Here is a 19,835-nt window from a genome sequence, read left to right as displayed (position 1 = left end):
GAATGGTTTGAGTTGGAAGGGACCTTCAAGATCATCTAGTTCCAGCCCCCCTGCATGGGCAGGGACACCTCCCACCAGCCCAGGTTGCTCCAAGCCCCATCCAACCTGCCCTTCAACACTTCCAGGGATGGGGCAGCTGCAGCTTCTCTGGGCAGCCTGGGCCAGGGTCTCACCACCCTCACAGTGAATAATTTCCTCCTAATGTCCAACCTAAATCTCCCCTCTTCCAGTATGAATCCATTCCCCCTTGTCCTCTCACTTCCTGCCCTTGGCCCAAGTCCCTCCCCAGCTTTCCTGGAGCCCCTTCAGGCACTGGAAGGTGCTCTAAGGTCTCCCTGGAGCCTTCTCTTCTCCAGGCTGAACGCCCCAACTCTCCCAGCCTGTCCTCACAGGAGAGGTGCTCAGCCTGTAGCTGTTAAACTGTGCATGGCTTCCATGACATTTTATTTCATTTTTGGCAAGTAGCTGATGTGAGTTGCTTCCCAGCTAAATCCCAGAGCTTGTGCAGCAACGGGCTGTGGTGGGTTCTGTTTGGCCCCAGGCGCTGCCGGCGACACGACGCTGCGTGTCCTGGCGGCTGTGGGGGCTGCTCGTGTCATGATGCTGATTAAACCAGACCCCAAAGTAGGAAGACTGAAAGCCCAAACAAATTTATTTCTGCTGTTGTAGCTGCAGATGACACTTAGGTATAACGAAGCAGAAAGTGTGAACATAAAAGCTTTGTCTTGGAAGTGACTGTCCTAGATACCAGGGTAAACACCAGTGTAGCACTTCTCCAGGGTTCAGGTGAAGAGACTGATAGAGAGCTGAGCTCCCAGCAGGCTGGTGCTGTTTGAAGGGCTTTAATTGGAGGGAAGCTGATAAAGCTGCTTCTTTTATTTGTCTGAGCAGGAACAGGGAAGGGTTTCAGTTACACCTTCAGTCAGCACTGGAGTGGACTGGGAATGGTGAGGTGTGTGCCCAGGGCTGGGAGACAGGATTGAGCTGAGGGGACTGCAGGGGACACTTGTGAGCCCTCTTGTGCAGAGAGAGGAGGAGGCTTGGCTGGCAGCACCCTGCTCTGGCAAGACCAGTGCTGCTCATGGAGGCAGAAGGTTTGTAGAGGCTCCTGAGGCTGCTTTTCCTTCCCACCCAGCCTGGTGCCTGAGCAGGATCTCACCAGGACTCTATTCCTTTGGGCTGGCTCAGCATGGTGCAGGTCAAGCTTGCCATTGTCTTGTTCCTGCTCACTCTGAATGGGGCTGTTCTGCTGTCAGCCTCCTGCTGCTGACCACTCAGGTAGCTAAAGGGGAGCAGTGCACAGATTTTATGGATAAAAATGGAATAAAGCTCACTTTAGAGTGCAGGGTGACACTGTTTCTTATGACCCATTTCATGTCCAGCACAAGGATAGGTCGCTCCTTGAGGGTAGTTCTCCTGCTGTTATTTACCACTGAGTTAAAATTCCTGCCCAGAGAAAACTGACTGGCTGTGTGGTGTGAACTGAGGGGTCCTTGTTTATAATCCTGGTCAGAGAAGATACTTCCTGGTCTAACCTGGGACTAGTGAATGGAAGAACACACAGACCTTCTGTCAAACAGCATGCTTAGTCTTAGGAGAAGCAGCTGGGGCTGTTACAGTTTGGAGTGTCTTTAAAATCTATGTGATTTAGAAATCATCAGTTTCATTCCACAGTGAGGAAATAAGATTTTTGAACATAACTTTTTTCCTTTTCTCTTCCTGCAGGGAAATTCAACTCCTGCGACGATTGCGGCACAAAAATGTCATCCAGTTGGTAGATGTGTTGTACAATGAAGAGAAGCAGAAAATATATCCTTTTTTTCACCCAGTTGTCAGTAAAGGTTTGAATTCTCATTCTTCTCTGCTATAGTGCTGAATCATTGTAGTTCTGCTCTTTGTTAAGGCCATTTTGAATGTTTCTTAAGCTTAAAACTGCTTTCGGTGGTATTAAACATACTGCATGTCTGGAATACTTTCCATACAACTATATTTTCTTAAGTTTCCCAGCTTCCCAGTTAGGAAACAAAATATTAAAATACTGTCCCAGGTTGCAGTTGCAGGGCTGGGGTAGGAGAGAACTGACCCTCAAATACTGCTTTTTTTTTTTGTGTGACCTTCAGCAACTCAGAGATGAAAGAAGAGCTGTGGATCTGTTGTTTGTAAGCTTCTCTCCCAGCTCTGGTGCATGTTAATGCTCTCTTTGCCTGAAGATGGACCTTTTATTGTCTCTGCTATGTGAAATCAATTTTTGTAATGCTTTTTCCTTCAAGTCCTTGGCAATGGTTTAGGGTTTGTTTTTTTTTATTTCCCTCAAAAGAATTAAAAAAGCCCTGCTTGTTCTCTGGGCCCTGGATGCCTGCAGCTCTGCCCGTGCCTGGGCAGGGTCTGCACTTCCCCTGGGCAGCTGGGAGCTTGGCTGCTGGTTCTCCTTAACAAGAGAAGATGAACTCCTGAGCCTCCTCTGTTCGGTTGTTTGTGTGAAGTCCCTTGTGATGGTGCTTTAAGTGACCTCCAGCTTGTAGCAGTCATAAGAGCATGAAAGCACATTGCCCCTGAGAGCTGCAGCTCAGCTTTTTGAGGCCGAACTTCAGTTCTTTATCCAGAGCTGAGCCTTGTCACCTCAGTGCATCTTTCACACTTTATCCTGTTGTTCCACAGTGTCCTGTGTCCCCCAGGTGTGCATGGACACTAACCCATGGAATTCTGTGCCTTAACTTGATAGTACAGCCTTTCTGATGAGCCTGGCACTCCCAAGTGCTCTATGACTGGAACCAGTTTGTGGGCTTACTGAGCTGATCTGCTCTAATACATGTTATAAATGGTTGCTTTTATTTTTGACAGTGTTTTCTAAACACTGCCTTGCAATTACAGTACTTCATAAAATGGGTAATTTAATTGTATGCTTTAATTAGATCACATACTATGCCACCAAATCATTAGTATAAAAACAAGCATGACAACTTTTCCTTGTTTTGTGTAGCCTCAGCAGACCAAAGGGGCTGTAATTCAATTACTGTCTATACACAAGATAGCATTTAATTAATAAGGAGCTGGGATGCTGAAGCATGAGGAAAAAGAGCCCGAGAGAGACCTCGTGTGTTGGCAGCAGGTGATGACAACCCAAAGTGGTTGGTCACATTCAGAAATGTAACCTCTCTGAGCCAGAAGGGGTGTTTCATGCTGGGCTTTCTCAAGTGTTTGGAAAAGAACAAATTGGGGTTTGATGCTTTTCCTTTGCAGGTATTGGCTGATTTCACTGTTTTCATCTCCTACACTCTTAGAAAGGTTGTTTCTCTAAGTGCTTATGGTGTGAGTGGCAATACCTGGAGGAGCTGGTTTCCACTGGGGCTGGGAGTGGGAATTCATCCCTGCTGGTGTTCTCAGCCTTCCCACAGCCTCTCGGTGCTGCCAGTGCCGGGTGTCCCAGGATGTGGCAGCTGCTGGTAAACAGGGTTGGGGACAGATCCTACTGAGAAGTAACTTTCTTTCTCTCAGGCTGGCTGCTCAGTAGGTCAGGTCTGTGCTCACTGTGCTGTGCAGTTGTGCACATGCCTGTGTTAGTGCCCTGCAGGGCAGAGGGTTATGTACAAGAGGAGTGTAGGGGAGGGATGTCAGCTTCCTTCTCACAAGTGAAAAAATAGTCCTCATCTCCAGAATGGCCAGTGTGGCACCTGAAGCTGGGCCTGGAGGAGGAGGAAGGATTCTGTTCTCACCTGAGTTTTCTGCTGCTGATGGAAGTGAACTGCAGGCTGCAGCCCTGCTTATTCTGGGGAGGACACGGTTTAGCAATTTGCCTGTCTAGTCAAAGCCTTCAATGATTTTCTCTGGTGAAAGGAAAGCTATGATGACTGGATTTAAAATATCAACTACATTTAGTATTTAACGGGCTGCTTGGATGACCTGCTGCGGCTGGGAATGCAGGGCTGGTGATGAATGGAGAGCTAATCCAGGCAGAAAATAAACCCAGTTCAATAGGCAGCATCCCAGCCCCCCCCAGCAGCTTCTGTTACCGGTGTGGGCAGTTGTGCTTGGGAGCAGAACCCTATTGATCAGAGGAACTGAGAGCCTCAGTCTTCTTGGGGCACCTGTAACAGATCTGCTGCAGACTGAAAGCTTGTACTCTAAGCTGACTGACCAGCCACAGGCAGCTCAGTTACAAGAGAAAGGGTGAAAAACAGTCTGGCAGCTGATGCAACCCAAAACAGGCTGTTCTTTGTAGATGGGAACCAGACCTGGGTTTGGCTTCCCAGGAGTTCATCTGTGTCATCCACTGTATTATTCTCTTGGAGGTAGGGGAGTTGATGTCTTTCACATCCCTGTGATATAAGGCATTCACAGATTTCTTCCAGAGTAAGAAATGGTAGTAAAGAATTTTGGGAGCTCTTCATGCTATTCTTTCTCTTACTGATTTACTGGGTGGCATCATGCCCATCACAAAATCTTTGTACTTCAGCCTCCCTCTGGAGAGCAGCTTGTTTGGGGAACGAAGCACCAATTTAATGAGTTTGCACCATCTTTGGAGCTCCTGGATGCAATGTGCTGCAAAAGACCAACACAATCTTTAGCACAGATCCCACTTAGGGCACAGGTCACCTCTTTAGCCTCTCCTGCCTCAAGAGTTAAGATGGCATCCTGGGACATAAGCAACTTATTTTAGGCTTAGGTTAAGAAGTCATTTGCCAGGAGTAATTAGAGTGACCAAAAGCATGCTGAGTGTTGCTGAAGCCCATGGCTGCTGGACAGCCCTGCTTGTCTGTGCTCTTGGTCTGCAGGGTGCACTCCCTTGGCAGAGCCACCAGATGTCTCAGGGTCTGTTCCTGCCAGCCTCTCTGCCACCGTCTGCCTGCAAAACCCATGGAGAGGAGGAAAACAGGCAGCTCCTGCTTTAGGAAGTTGTGTGGCTTCCATTGTTTGGCCCCAGCATTAAAGCTTAAGGAGATGAAAACAAGAACACGCTGCAAAGGAACAAATGCTGAAAAGTGCCACCAGTTCTTGGCATTCTGTTGTAACTTTTTTTATCCATGCAGTTTCAGAAAAGCTTCCTAGCTCTCTGGGGATCCTTCCTCCTGCTACTGAAATGCTGCCGTGGGGATGGGGTAGGCAGCAGCTGTGAAACACTGCAAACAGCTCTGTCGTTTTGGAACAGGAAACAAAGAGCAACCAACTCAGGGAAAGTGAGGGGAGCTCACGGGTATTGGAAGGACAAGCTGCAGCCTGCAGCTCCTCTGCCAGGGCTTTCCTAACTTTTTTGTAGCTGCTTCAGCGTATTATCCTATTTCTGCTGTTCTTGTGAGGTCTCCAACTTGATTTCTGTGAAGTTCATGCCTTCTTTCAGGTCTGGCCGCAGAGTTGGAGCTGGTCATCAAGCAGAGGAATTTTCTGGTGGGTTCTCTGCATCCTCCTGTCAGGCAGTTGGGGAAGCAGCTGCCTGGGGAGGTGCAGCTCAGCTCGGGCTGTGCCCTGGGGTGTGTGAGCAGGGAGCAGGGCTCCCCAGCTGCCCTGGCACGGGGCTGTGGTCCTTGCACCGCGCTCGTCTGAGCGCTTAACCTTGGAGCTTCCTTAACTGCCTTCACGTATATGGTGATGGAGTACTGTGTGTGTGGGATGCAGGAAATGCTGGACAGTGTCCCAGAAAAGAGGTTTCCAGTTTTTCAGGCTCACGGGTAAGTACAGTTTTGTGCTTTCGGCTGCATTAGCCTCTCACCACTGTGCTTTCTTGAAGTCAAGAGCACGTTCTAGTCTCTTGCTTTGACTGCTGGCTGCACTTGAAAGTAAAACTGGCTTTGTGTAATAACTGCATCCCCTACATCCATGGAAACTAATGAAGTGGTGGCAGGGACAGCCCTTACATTCTTGGACAAAAACCCATCTTTCTGTTGAATTTTCTGTTGCTCTTGTTTTGCTTCACAAGACACACGACAGCCCTTCCTGGCCCCGTTCCTGCTGCTCTGCACGGGCGGGTGCGACGGAGGAATCCCTGAGGACTTGCCCTCCCCAGAGGGAGGCCAGCCCCACAGGGCAGTGTCAGGAAAGAGATAAAAGGTCTTTGGATGGATTAAGGACTGGCAATATCCAGTGTGATCTGTTTAGTTAGTAGACAAGCTAATCTGAAGCCCTTTTCACCCTGTGAGTAAAGGAACATTAGAATTCTGAAAATAGATGCAAGAAGATTGTTGTGTGTATCAAACCAGTGCAGGCCAGCAGATCTGTGGTAACTGCATAGTTTTGTGGTCACATTCTCATTTTGCTTAAAAAAGGTGTTTGATTGTATATAGCCTAAATGAAACACAGACATTTTGAGTATTTTCACATGTTGTTAGTCTACGGAAGTGCTTGACTTTTCCTCTGACTCTCTCTGCAGGTACTTTTGTCAGCTTATAGATGGCTTAGAATACTTGCACAGCCAAGGGATTGTCCACAAGGATATCAAGCCGGGGAACCTCCTGCTCACAACCAATGGGACACTAAAAATATCTGATTTAGGCGTAGCAGAGGTATGTGAGAACTGCAGCAAGGTCAGGAATGTGGAAAGTGTGACACTCCAGATTTAGGTCACCTTTGTGGTGTCGATTGATTTATTGTGCATTTAGTTGTTTGCTCTGTTCAACTAGCAGAGTGCTTTGGAGTATTCTGAGCACAGAGTACTCAGAGTACAATAAATACTCAAGAGTATTTATAATTGGCAACAAATTTTTAATGACAGCACAACTTCCATCTGGGAAGCATATAGAGACAGTCATCACTCTTGGACAAACCCAAAAGTGATGTGAAATGGCAATAAGCTTTATCACCTTGTCCTTATTGTTGTGTGAAGACTGTCTGAGCTAGGTCAGAGAGGTGCAAGAACTGTCACTGTTGGCATGTGGTTGCTGTAGTGGCCTGTTCTGATGATATTTAAGTAGATTTTCAGTAGCAGATTCTTCCCTTTTTTTCCTCAGGTGTAACTTTTCTAACAGTTACCATTTGTCTGCCTTGTAAGTCTGAAGCTGATGTGTCTCTCCTGCTGCAGGCACTGCATCCGTTTGCAGAGGACGACACGTGCAGAACGAGCCAGGGGTCGCCAGCATTCCAGCCACCAGAAATTGCCAATGGCCTTGACACCTTTTCAGGCTTTAAAGTAGACATCTGGTCTGCAGGGGTCACGCTGTAAGTGCCTGTGCAGTCTCCAGGAACTGCAGTTAAAAAACTACAAGCCCCCAAAGAGCTTCATTTTGTGTTGTCACTGTCCCTGCTGCTCTTCTGTGTGTTGGGAGGAGCAGGGAGGGTGTGTGTGTTGCTCCCTCCTCTGGATGGGTGTGTGTGTTCCCTGGAGTGCTTGTAATGCTGGAGAAAGTCTTTACTCTCAGGGAGTAGCTGCCAGCCATTTCTCAGCATCTGAGATGTGCAGCTACTGTAATAATAGAAACCACAAATATCTGCAGTATTTATAAGTTTCTTCCATCCCAGCCTGGCAGGGAGACGCCTTGGTGGTTTTGACTCATGTGAATGAAGAGGCTGTGATAAAGGAAGGCTAAGTTTAAAGAGGCATTCCAAATACTGTCAAATATTCAGCTTCTAGTTTCCTCTTGGCTTCTCTTGGTTTACATAGTCACGTAAGAGCTGAACTCCTGTCTGTGCCTTTTCTCATGCAGCTTCTCCTTCTGCTGTTTCAGATACAACATTACAACGGGTCTGTACCCCTTCGAAGGGGATAACATCTATAAATTGTTTGAGAACATTGGGAAAGGTGACTACACAATTCCAGAGGATTGTGGCCCTCCACTCTCAGACTTATTGAGAGGTGAGTCTCCCAACTGACTTTAAAAGGGTAGGTGCAACAAATGTTCAGCTTGCGTTGTGCCAGGGGAGAGCTTCATTCCAAGTGAAGATTCAGGATCCTCTTAGAAAGGGAGGTTACACCTTGAAACGTATGATAAGACTTGGGAAGATCTTTAACACTGATGTTTTCCTGAGAAACACTAAACCCTGCATGGTTTGCAGTCACTAATAGAGTTGTTCCTCACGTCATGTTTCTTGTACTCTGAGGAGCTTTTAAATGTAAAGACAAAACCCACAAAAGGTTAAATTTAAATGGCATTGTAGCACTGACACAGGTTTTGCAAGTGAGAACATTCGTCAGACTTCTTCCCCAAGCTTTCTATGATGTGAAATACTGAGGTTCTGCTGTCTTTCCTTACCAACTTCTGCTCTGAAGTTACTTGCTTCAGTGCCAGTTGCTTCCTCCTTTCCTCCTTTCCCCCAGCTGCGGAGTTGCCAGGATATTGGAGCAAAGTGTCTGGTGCCCAGTGTCACAGCAGGGCTGTGGTGGGAACGGGAGCAGCACTTTCCGGGCAGAAGAGGGTTGTGGTTTTTGTTTGGTTTTTTTGTTGTTACTGTTCCAGTCACTGACTGCAATAGTTTGAGGTTTGACGTTGAACGGTCTCCACTTCTAAAAGCTGCCCAGGCAGGGCAGGAGCTGAGCAGAGCAGCCCACCTGGTGCTGCCCTTTTGGACATGGTTCTAGAGCTTGGGAGACCCTGCCCGAGGTGCTGTTCCTCCCTGCCAGGGCTCAGCACGGCCTTACTGGCTTTTTCTTCAGCTGTTTGTGAGAGTTCAGGCCTCAGACACGAAGTGACACCATCTGTTCGAGGTTCCATTCTGCTGGAGGGAGGCTGGGGCGGGTGAAGGGCTGGGGGGCACTGAGCTGCTCTCCTGTCAGCAGCATCTGGGCCGGCCCCTCGCAGGGGTCTTGCTGCACTGTCCCCCGGGGTGCGGGGGCAGATTGTGGCCGTTTGTGTCAGGGCACAGGTGGGCGGTGCTGGGGCAGTTCGGGGGCTCCTGTCGCCGGCGGCCCCAGCCTGGGCTTGGCTCTCGGCCCGTGGCGTCACCCCCGGTGCCCGGGACGGTGCCGGGGCTCGGTGTCCTGGGCTGCCCGCAGGTGGTGCTGTGTGTCCGAGCTCCGCGCAGCAGCTCCGGCACCACGGCCCCTGCAATCCCACCCGCCCTGGCCCCGTCCCGGGGGTGAGATCAGCTCCTCCCGCCGGGCCGGGGCCGCGTCTGCCCGGTTGAGCTTCACCCGCCTGCCCCGGGGAGCTGTGTCCTGGTCTACATGTGCTGTTTGATTTGTGGCTGCTGACTCAAAACAGCCTCTCTTACGAGCTCGGGAATTGCCCAGTGGTCCATCTAGGCTGGCAGCCAGTCTTCTAAAGCATCCAGCAGAAATCATTTGAGGTTTGTGATAAGCCTCTCAGCTGCACTTAGTGTTGTCCCCTGGGGAAAATGAGCGTGGCAGTTGTTTCTCTTTTTTTGTCCTGAGGATATTGATAGCTTCAAATCTTATGCTTCATTAGCAGAATAACTCCCATTTTAGTTCTCTTTCCATCCCCTGTATGAGGCCTTCAGCTAGAATCTCCTGCTTTTCCTTCTGCCTCATTTCAAATGGAAGAGCCTCACACCTGATACCTTTTTTTCCAAAACTGTCTATCTCTTCCAGCCTGAGCTGCTTCCTTCATCCTAGCTCCTGTCTATCTCCCTCCCTTCTGTGCTTGGACACTACAGAGATGCAAGTAGCTTCTTCCAGGGTGGTGGGAAGTCCTAAGAATTGCTTTTACTGTTCTCCCTCCATCCCACCAAAGAACATTCCCCCCCCCATCTCGTTGTGTGCACCTGTACACAGTAAAAGCTGCCAAAACCTTCCAGTGTTCCCCTTGTTTGGGTTGACACACTTTACTTTTTCCAGTAGCCAGAGTGCCTGGGGGACCTGAGGGGACTGAACTCTGGGTGTCCCCAGCTCCCTCCATGCTGTGGAGGCCTGAGTGTCTCTGCAGCCCAGCAGGGTGAGGCATCTGTCGAGGGTGGGCTGAGCCCTACGGTGCTGATACTACGTAGCTATGGTGACAGAACCCGAATGCTTTATTTAGTTCATGCTTTTCCTCCAGAACATCTGCATTTCCTGGTAGGTGCCTGCTACTTTGCAGCAGGCTGGAGCTGAATCAAAAGCCTGTGGATCAGGTATGGCTGATGCTTTTATGTGAGCAGCACAGACACCCACAGCTCAGCTCTGTCTCACTAGAGACTTTGTTTCGCCTTTGCATTGCTTTTAAAAGACTCTTAAAGCACTCTGCAGTGCTGGGAGCATTTGTGCTGGTTTCATTGTAAGGAAGATTTCAGAATGCTGCAAAGTGCTCGTTTCCTCTCTGGCTATAAGTGCTGTGTTGACCACAGGACTAGTCTGGCTGTGAAGCAAACACTAAAATACACTTTTTTTAAGGTCTTTCTGTTCTTCTGTTGACTACTTCTGTGTTGTTTTTTACTCACACCCCCTTGAGCTTGCTTTTATTTCTTTGTTCCTCTTTCCAGAAGAAGCAGAATTTAGAGGACCTAAAGATTCTGTGGAGTTTGATCTATGAAGAGACTTGCATGACAGTGTATTTCAACAGATTAGTTGGGATGCTGCTCCTCTTTTTGTCTCTCTAATCGGGGATGAAGCTTTATACTCTTTACTGATTGAAAAGAGAAGGGCTAGTGCTGTTCTGGCTTCTGCATGTGCAGTCAGTAAAGATGTGTCAGAGTGGAAGCATTTATAAATAGCCTTAAGGTTCTGCTGTCACCATCTGCACATGACTTATCAACTCATGCAGTTTGCTTCTGGACAGAGAAATGTACAAAGTCAGCTCTTCTCCCTCCTCTTCTGATGTACCTTTACTGGAAAAGAAAACTTGAAGACAAAAGAAAGCTCTGCACTAAGCATCTGGATTTATTTCCTGGCTCTGCTTTGTGAGCAGGGACAAGTTGGTTCATTTCTCAGCATTTTCTCACTTCTGTACAACCCTGACCTGTCGTTCCAGGGATGGTGAGAGCATGTGGATCCTGATGGCAGTGGGATGGTTTAGCTGTGTTGGAGCAGGGAGTCCTTGGGCAGGCTAGTGTCTGTGGCCCATCAGCAGCAGGTCTGCTCTGTGTGTTTGATCACTGAGTCGAGGTTTGCCTGCAGAGGGAGTTTTTGGTCAGAACTGGCTGTGCTGCTGGAGGATGGAGAGGGAACAAGTCCTGTCTGATTTTACAGATTGGACTGATACTGCATTTATATTGGTTGTTTTAAATGTTGGTCCGAGTTGGAGGCTCTGAAGTGAAATCCAGGCTGAGTTCATTAACTCTTGCTGTTAGATTTCTTCCTGCATCTCCAGCCTCCTGCCTCAGGCTGTGCTGCCTGATGGTCAGTCGTGTGACGTGGTGCTGTGCTGGGGCAGGATCACTGGGTGTGTGGGCTGGAGCCTAAGGAGCTCAGGGCAGGTTCGTGGTCTCCAGTTTCCAGATTGCCACTTGACATCACCTGGAGGGGTCTGAGACAGCCAGTGTGGACACAAGAGCCCGTGTGTGGGCACAGCAATCCCTGGATTGCCCAGGGAGCAGGGCTTGGCCACTCGGGCAGAGTCCTCCCCAGGACCTGTCCTGCTGCAGTGTCTCATCTCCTCTCACAGACACACTGCATGGAAACCTTTACCATAAATGGCAGAGCATGTGGTTCCTGTGGGCAGACACTCTTAGATGACTTGACTGGTGAATAGTACATGATGTTTTGGCTTGATGGAGGCTCTTCTCTGTGCAGGACTTCAGCCAGAGAGCTGCCACCAGTGACTCAGAGCTGAATGCCTGAATGCACATTTTTGGTAATTGGACTTCCCATTTTCTTTTAAACATAACCTAAAATACAGTCCTTTTTCATTAAAGTAAATATTCTTTTTGCTCAGTTACCTTTATGCCTTTTTAATTGCTTGGGAATGCTGCAGCTCCCTGCACCATAGCTATTTGTAACAGGTGCTTTTGGAACTTTATCCTCTGCTCACACTGGTTTCAGCTGGTAAATGCCTTAAATTTCTTAGCCCTGCTAGTCCTTTTTTCCTTTGGTTAAAGAGCTGCTTATGAGGGTGCTCCAGCTCCTGTTCTGCAGCACCCGAGGGCAGGTGATCACAAACTGAAAATGCAAGAGTTTGAGACAGTCCCACCGAGGAGATTCCAGTTGTATCTGCTTGGATGTGCGAAAGTTTATCCTGAGCTTGATGATAAGCTGGATTCCAAAAACACCTTGAAATATAGTCTATAAAGAAAAAAACTGAGGGTGAGGTGTCCTGACTTACCTGTTCCTGGTTATGTTAATGGGATAACCAAGGCAGTGCTTGCTTTCCTGTCCCCTGGACTTCATGTGAGATCTCTTTGCAGTCCTATTTCTTTAAAAAAAAAAAAAGGCAAACACATTTGGGCAGCTCAGCTGTGAAGCTACTGTCTAATAACTTTATTAATAGTCATTTAATTAGGTGTGGGACTTTTTTTCTCTGAACCACCTTCCCATCTTGTTTTCCAATTAATATTTCTTTTCTTGTAAGGTGAGGAGAAATTCCACCAGAATGTGAGAAAACTCCTTTGCTGTGAGGGTGATTGAGTTCTGGAACAGGCTGCTTAGAGGGGTTGTTGAGTTTCCACCCTTGGAGACACTCAAAACCCAACTGGAGCAGGAGGGGCTCTGGAGGATCTCCAGAAGCACCTCCATCCTCACCTGTTCCATGGAGAAAGTCCCTGATCAAGGCTGCTCAGGGTTAAAACTGCAACAGGTTGCCCAGGGAAGCTGTGGCTGCCCCATCCCTGGCAGTGTTGAAGGGCAGGTTGGATGGGTCTTGGAGCAACCTGGTCTGATGGGAGGTGTCCCTGCCCATGCAGGGGTTGGATCTGGATGATCTTTCAAGTCCCTTCCAACACAGACCATTCCATGGTTCTGTGAAATCTGAGCATTATTTACCATCTCTTTGCCCGTGTTCATGGCTGTTGGCAACGTGATACAAACTGAACTGACAAGGAAGATCTTCAGGATCAGCTTTTCCTACCACGTGTTCTTGGTGATTTCTCTCTCCATGACCTTCGTTCAGCAGCACTGCAGAAATTCAGCTGCAAAGACCCTGCAACTTCTCGAGCTACAATGTCTCTTTCCAGCTCTCCCTTCCTGTGTGTCCCTCCAGATCCATCTCCCATCCTTGTGTTTTCGCTGTGTGCTTACACGAGCTCTCCCTGCTATCCTGCTCTCTTAGCTCCTTTCCCTGACTTTTTAAACTCCTGTTGGACAGTCTTTTCTGTCTGCAGCTTTCCTTCTGCTTGCTGGACTTGGGGTCCTTCTCTTCTCTCACCCCTGTCTAAAATCTTACTCTTCATTCTGCCTGTACAAAACCCAGCAGTGCAACAGGGGGTGTCATTCAGTAAAAGCAAAACTCCCTGTAAGGTACAGCAGGGAGACTTTGTTAATACCCGTGAGATGAATATATATTCTGGGCACCTTTGCTGGAGAATATGCTGGATGAGACTTGTTAGGTCCCATTGGCCAATTTCTGAAGAATGTGGCAACATTTGCTACTTCCCTTTTGTTGAGTTTTGAAGCTTTCTAAAGACAGTGCAGCGGAGTGGGCACCTCATAAGTCTGTTTAAGGAATCCTCCCCCCTCTTCCCTAGAGAGAATACAGATAAGCTACTCTTCCTCTGCCTCCCTCTTCTCACCCCACCCCAGTTACCTAAGGAAATGATGCCAGAAATCCAACTCCTGGCTGGGGCAAACGGATGGACAGTAGAATGACTTTAGTTGGTTTGTGCCAGCTGTACTTCCAGAATAGGATTTCACTAGGCTTGAGTTCCTGGGATGCTGAGCAACTGGACATATGCTGTGCCTCAGGCTTTGGCTCTTCCATGGAGTAAGTTCAACAGCATTAGCTGTGAAATGACAAGTCTTGCTGTTCTTTGCCTGGAGACATACTTGGACTTGGATCCAGGGCTGTGAAGCCTGTGTCCCTGCAGCAGGAAGGAGGGAAAGGTCATATCCACTTTTCAGGAGGTGAAGCTGAGAGACAAACTGGCCCAGATAGTCAGCAGCGGGGTTGGGATTTGTGCTGAGCTTCCTGGGGCTGGTGCAGCAGATTCTTCCTGGAGGTCCAGGCTCCCTAAGCTGCCTGGAGGACTGGATACAGTGGCTGTTGGCGGAGGGAGGTGGGAGGGAAGGGCAGAGCTTTATGCTTCCTGTCTTCAACTTGGCTGAGAGCATCTGTGATCACACCTGGACTTTTTTTCCTTCTTTTCAGGGATGCTTGAATACGACCCAGCCAAGAGATTTTCAATACAGCAGATAAGGCAGCACAAGTGAGTGTTCAGCTTCTTCCTATTAGTCATTCTCTTTCTGCTTCTTATGCTAATGTACCTGTGCTATTGCTCTCAACTCATTTTTCCTTTTGACAGCAGACACATGGAAGTCACTAGATATCCTTCCTCCAGCTCTGCTGGAGCTCTGGCAACCCCTACTTGGCTTTTTTTCCTCCTATTAGAGCATCCGGTTAAAGCATTTGAATTGCTAACCAGTAAATAATGAATATGTTGAAAATATGTTTCTAGTGTGACTGGTTCTTGATAATTAAGGGTTCTGGATAATTTATTTTTTTTCAGAGGTCAGCTAGTACTAGTGGAGCAGAAGACCAGGGATTCCTTAAAGCTGGGTTATTGATCTAGGACTGGTTTGCAATGTGTTTCAGTTCTGGTTTTCTGGACAGGCTGGTCACAGAAATATCCCTTGGCATTTGCTCCATATGGAATCAGTATGTGGAGAAGTGCGCCAGGACAATAGGAAATTTTTTTTTCTTTCTCTTTAATGTCATACTCTTCCCTCCCCCATATCCTCCCCCTTTATCCTTGCCATTGTCTGAGGGGGGGAAAGGCCCCATTATCTCTGAGGGTTGTTTTTTTTTTTAAGGATCTGTTTGAACATGCTGCCTCTGAGCAGAGATTTCCTGGGCGGATAAAAGTACAAGAACAAAAAGCATCATAAGGATGCTTCATGGCAGAGGCTGCATTAGCTTATCTCCTCTTTGAGTAGGAAGTGCTTCTGAGGACACACAGAGCTGCCTGCTGGACCGCAGCTGCTCGGCGAGGCCCTGCCTGCAAGCCTGCCCAGAAAGCTTTTGGGAGCCTTGTAAAAACAAGGCTCTGATCCTGCAAGGTGATGGGCCAGCTTTGTGCTGCCTGCAGGCAGGAAAAACACTCTTTTCTTGTCATGTCTCTGAACAAAGCAGCAGCAGCAGCCATGTGCTGCCAGGGCATGGTCCCTGGGAGGTGTTACTGCATGGGAAGCATCTGCAGGAGCCTCAAACAAACCCTGACAGGCTGGAGCTGCACGGGCATCCTGCAGACCTGCCCCTGCCCCAGATCAAAGGGGCTGGGGAGGCAGGTCTTCTGCAGCTGCCTGGTCAATTAATTAAGCAGTCGGGCTGCCTCTTTTTAAATAGCAGCCAAGCACTGTGCATTGGTTGTTTCCCGGGTCTGGGAGATGATAGGAGCAGGCGTTTGCTTCTCAAGGCTGCCTTTCCCTGCACATGCCTCCCAGTAACAGCAGAGCCATAAAAGAGACCACTTGGGGCTGGACCCATCAGCCCTGCGAAGCACTTAAAGCACCATGTAGAGCTGGTCTTGGAAACAGCAGCTTCTGCTGTTCTTGACTGTCCTCCCATCCACCGTTGAAGTGCAGTGCTTCAAGCTAGGCAGCAAAGCACTGGATGCCTTTGTGCTTCCTAATGAAGTAGTTCTGCTCATTACAGCTCGTGGGGGTCAGCTTGCCAGGCAGGCAGACTCAGGCTTTGTTAGTGAGCAGGGCAAGGAGGCACGGCAGGAATGAAGTCTACAGAGTGTACGTGTGGGTGTTGGGAGGAGCACAGAGAGCACCTTCCCTCCTGCCCTGGGGCCCAAAGGCTGCAGGGAGCTGCCCCTCAGCACAGCGCGGTGTGGGCAGGGCTCGTGTGTCACTGACTGGTGTCTGAGCCAGTTATCCAGCTCTAGATACTCCATTTTATACTTCTCCCATGTGGCAGTGAGGTTTTGCGTCAGCTTTGCCCAGCTGGAAGCAAAGAGGTTTCTCTGGAGACCCTGCCTGTAGTTAGAAAGCAGAAGAAACTGGAGCAGGCATGGAGGGCAGCCAGAGTCCCCTGGGCTCTGTGGGCCCAGCCTGTTCCCCTCACTGGGCCCAGCTGCTGGGCTGGGGCTTTTCATCTCACTGCTGAGGAAAGACTCTGCCTGCAAACACAGGAGCGTTTCCAAGGCTTAGTCTCTTATTAGTTTTCTGTGAGCTTAGCCAGTGCTTCTTAACAGGCTTTTCTCCCCTATTAGTAATTGCCTCCTTCCTCCTGCTGTGGCATCCTAATAATTACATCAAGCACAGCAGAGCTGCAGCCTTTGGCTTTAGATGTATCTCTCCATCTCCTTTTAGCATTGTGCTAAAGGATCCAGCATTTGGTTCTCCTGGCTTTTCTTTAAATAGAAGAGAAGCTTAGCCCGTATGTTAACCTGCCCTGATTTTATTTTAAGTTGAACAAAGCAGTCAGAAGGGCAGCAGGTAGCCATTTAGATATTGTTGGAGGGTTTTTGGAAAGCATTTTACTAAGAAACTAGAATCCCTGGATTTCTAGCATGTGGGGGAGTAGCAGTCATTAATGATTTTGGGTTTCTCTGCACTCCTCCCACTAAAGCATGTGTCAAGGCACAGGAACTAGACTATAGAAACATCAAGCGACTTACCCAGGCTGCCCTGCTGAGATGGATACTGGCTCAAACCAGAATTACCCGGTGCCTTTCCGTGCTGCTGGAACTCTCCTTTGATGTCTCTGAGCTGATGTTACTGGTGGCTTGCTCACACAGACAGCTGATATTTTAAAAGTGTACTGAGAATCAACAGGAATAGCCCTGCACAGGTTTGTTCCCCAGTGAGGGCAATTCTGCCCTGCCTCCCTTATTCCATCAGCTCCTCCAAACGCTTCCCCCGGTCCTGGCAGCCCTGGCTGAAGGATGCTGTAGGGAGAATCTGCTTAGTTTTACTCTGCCAGCTGCCTTCCTCCTCTCCTCACCTCTGTAGCTAAACTCTTGCATCAGACTCACGTTGCTGTGCTTTGTTTTAGTCCAGCAGGATGAAGCTCTGCTCTCTTCTTTGCTTTCAGAGGCTTTTCCCACCTGCTCAGTCTGTGCAGTGCAGACCCACGAGCTGCAAATTGAACTGAATTAGAATTCCCTCAGCCTGTCAGCTGGGAGTTTATGAATTGCTGGGAACTGACCCCTGGATAACAATGAAAGAGCCTTGGAATCTGCTCTTCCCAGAAGGGTCTGGTTAGGATGTTGTTCAGTGGAAAAACGGACACGTTTAGTTCACCTCTGAATGTTTTGTACCCCTGGGGTGGGGGCCACGGGGCAGTGAAGAAGAGCTGCCAAGAGCCAGGCAGTCACCAACCTGCTTCCCACAGATTTTTCACCATCTCCTCTCTACTCTGGACTTTTGCTGAAGGGCTTAATACTCATACACTGCATTTTGTAACTAATTCACTGACCCTGCTGCAGCACTTAAAGTGATGAAGTGGATGCAGAATTCTACCTCTGTCCCTTGTTTCCAAGGCAACCATCTTGCCTTCCTTCTCCAGGAGCGTCACACTTAATTTGTTCAGTCATAGATGCCATTGCAAGAGTTTATAGCAAGAAGGGGAAGATACTTACACCTTTTATTAGTGGAGGTGCAAATTAACCTGTGGGGCTGGTGTCTCCCCCTGACCTGGAAGCTGCTGTGCAACCTTCTCAGGTGTTTTTGCTCACCCTAGAGTTCTCCCCAAGACATCTGGAGGGCTGCTGTTGGGTGTTGCTGTTGCCATGCTGTTCAAACCCTGGGTCTCTAAGCCCTTGGTGGGATGATGCGAAGGCTCCTCCTCTCCTTTCTTGCCCAGGCAGCTGGGTCTGTCCTTCCCTGTGGCAGAGACATGGAAAGACTCTTTGCTGGTTCTACCCATGTTCTGCAGGTCGGTTTCATAATGTGACAGTGTGTGATGTGTTAAAGGACCGTTGGTCCCACCTGTGCACAGAGCACCTCTCCCCATGGGAGTCTGAGCTGACACCTTTGCCCCTGGCAGCAGCTAAGGGACAGCTGCTGCTCTTTCTTACTCCTAGTTCTTTGTGAGCCTGACTTGAGAACTTGGCCGTCTCTTGACCTCAGGAGTGGGAGCAGTGACTGCAGGGGCAGTGCTGTATGTTTATTGCTGGCCTGAGTTGCCTCTCCCCAGGGCACACATCGTGTGCCTTCCACATTGGGCTGTGAGAGAGCTGAATGAAACAGGAATGCTCCTTGTGGTGACCATGACCTTCCAGCAAGCTTGAAACCCTTCCCTGGTATCATGGGAGGTGGAGAATTGTTCCTAACCCATCCTTGCTGGCAGGGTGGTGATCTGCAGCTTGGCATCTGGTTTCAGAGAAAATTGTCCGTATTCAAACAAGCAAACTGAAATATTTGTGACCTAGAATGGGAAGTGAACAAGCTGTAAGTATTTGGAAGCTGCAGCTGTGCTTACTGAGTCTTATTTTAACCTTGCTTATGCCAGAACTTGAAAAGAGCAGAGTGATGACTTCTGATATAAAATTAAAGCTTGGAAGCTGCAAACCAGACAGACTTATCAAGTACTGGTCGACCCAGATTCCCTTTTTCATTCAGTCCTTGACCCTTGCTGCCTTATCTCCCTGTAGACTGTGGCAACCCATCTGGACACCACTTCTGTGCTGGCAGGATCACAATTAATGCTCGTGCTGCTCTCTGGGGTTTCTGTGCTCCACAGGCATTCTCACCATGCTTGCAAAGTAGTAAGAAATTATCTCCTTACTACTGCTCCCTCCACTCTCTTCCAAAGGGCTGGGAGCGGCTCAGAAACACTTCACAGAGCAGGGAGGAATCTGCCTCTTCCAGCAGGTGTTCTGGAGAAGGGGCCCTTCTGAGATCTGCAGCAGCTTTGCTGTTCCCTTGGGACTAAAGCAGCAGTCTGTGAGCACCAGGTAGATGGTTATGTTTGTGCCAGGGCAGTTGGCTCAGAAAACATCTGTGAAAGGGGAATAAAAGCTGAAGCAGGGCCCTGTGTCAGCAGAACTGCAGTTACTGTCGTCCAGCCTGCGTTTTAGGGCCAGTGGTGAGGGCAGGTGAGGAAGGACTCTTGTCTGCACCACTGATCGATGGGAGAAGAACTACTCTCTGGCTGAGCCAGTGGCCAGCAGCTCCTTGAGCCAGATCAGGGCATTTGATGGAGCCAGTGGTCCTCAGCTGAAGAGCAGATCTTCACTAACAACATTTAGCACCAGCTCAGAGAGCAGAATCTCTGTCCCTGCTGGAAAATTGCTTGCCAGGAAATACTCTGCTACTCCATACAGAATTGCTTGAGGCTCCTTCCAAGAGGTCTTTGATTTTCTTAGAACTTCAATGAATTTCTCTTCTCACTCCATATCCTCATTACCATATATGCATATGCAAGTATTTGAAATCACCTCCCAGAGGATGGAATCATTATGACTAGAGTGCAGTGATTCAGATTTCTGCTGTAATAAAAACCTATTTTTACTCTCGTTGTAAGTAGGACAGAAGGAAAGAAAGAGGCAGAGCTGAAATACAGCAAAACAAAAACACTAGTTGCTGTGGACTTCCAGGCTTTCTCCCTTTAAAATACGACTTTGGATGGCAGTCCTGACCTCGTTTGTCTGGTGTGCTCCATTCTCCTTAGGTCCCTGTTTGGGTCTCTCCAGCTCCCAGTGCCCCTGGCCAGTTTCACTGGTGGCTGCACTGGGTCTTGTCCCTGTGCCCCATGGTCCCGCCAGGCTGGATCAGCCCAGGCTTCATTTGCTGCCTTGGCAATCAGTTCCTTGATGAGAGCAGCCTCCAAAGGAAGGGAAGTCAAGTGGTGGGATCAGGAGTGCCATGGACAGCACCAAGGAAGCCATCTGCAGGGTTTGCTACAGCTGTGAGCCACAATCTAGCTCTGTTGGACAGGAGC

General features: G+C 48.8%; 1 protein-coding gene across 1 annotated transcript in view; it reads left to right on the top strand.

Annotated features, from left to right (window-relative positions):
- STK11 (serine/threonine kinase 11) overlaps positions 1-19,835 on the top strand; it is a 38,689-nt gene that overhangs the window by 9,005 nt on the left and 9,849 nt on the right. The window contains exons 2-7 of the mRNA XM_051639667.1: positions 1,726-1,809; positions 5,574-5,663; positions 6,362-6,494; positions 7,010-7,146; positions 7,653-7,780; positions 14,094-14,151. Coding sequence (XP_051495627.1) covers positions 1,726-1,809; positions 5,574-5,663; positions 6,362-6,494; positions 7,010-7,146; positions 7,653-7,780; positions 14,094-14,151 — 630 coding nt within the window. The remainder of the gene's footprint in view (positions 1-1,725; positions 1,810-5,573; positions 5,664-6,361; positions 6,495-7,009; positions 7,147-7,652; positions 7,781-14,093; positions 14,152-19,835) is intronic.

The sequence above is a fragment of the Apus apus genome, chromosome 24, assembly GCF_020740795.1.
Source record: "Apus apus isolate bApuApu2 chromosome 24, bApuApu2.pri.cur, whole genome shotgun sequence".
In the NCBI taxonomy this organism is placed as follows: domain Eukaryota; kingdom Metazoa; phylum Chordata; class Aves; order Apodiformes; family Apodidae; genus Apus; species Apus apus.
This window is presented reverse-complemented; position numbering and strand designations above follow the sequence as displayed.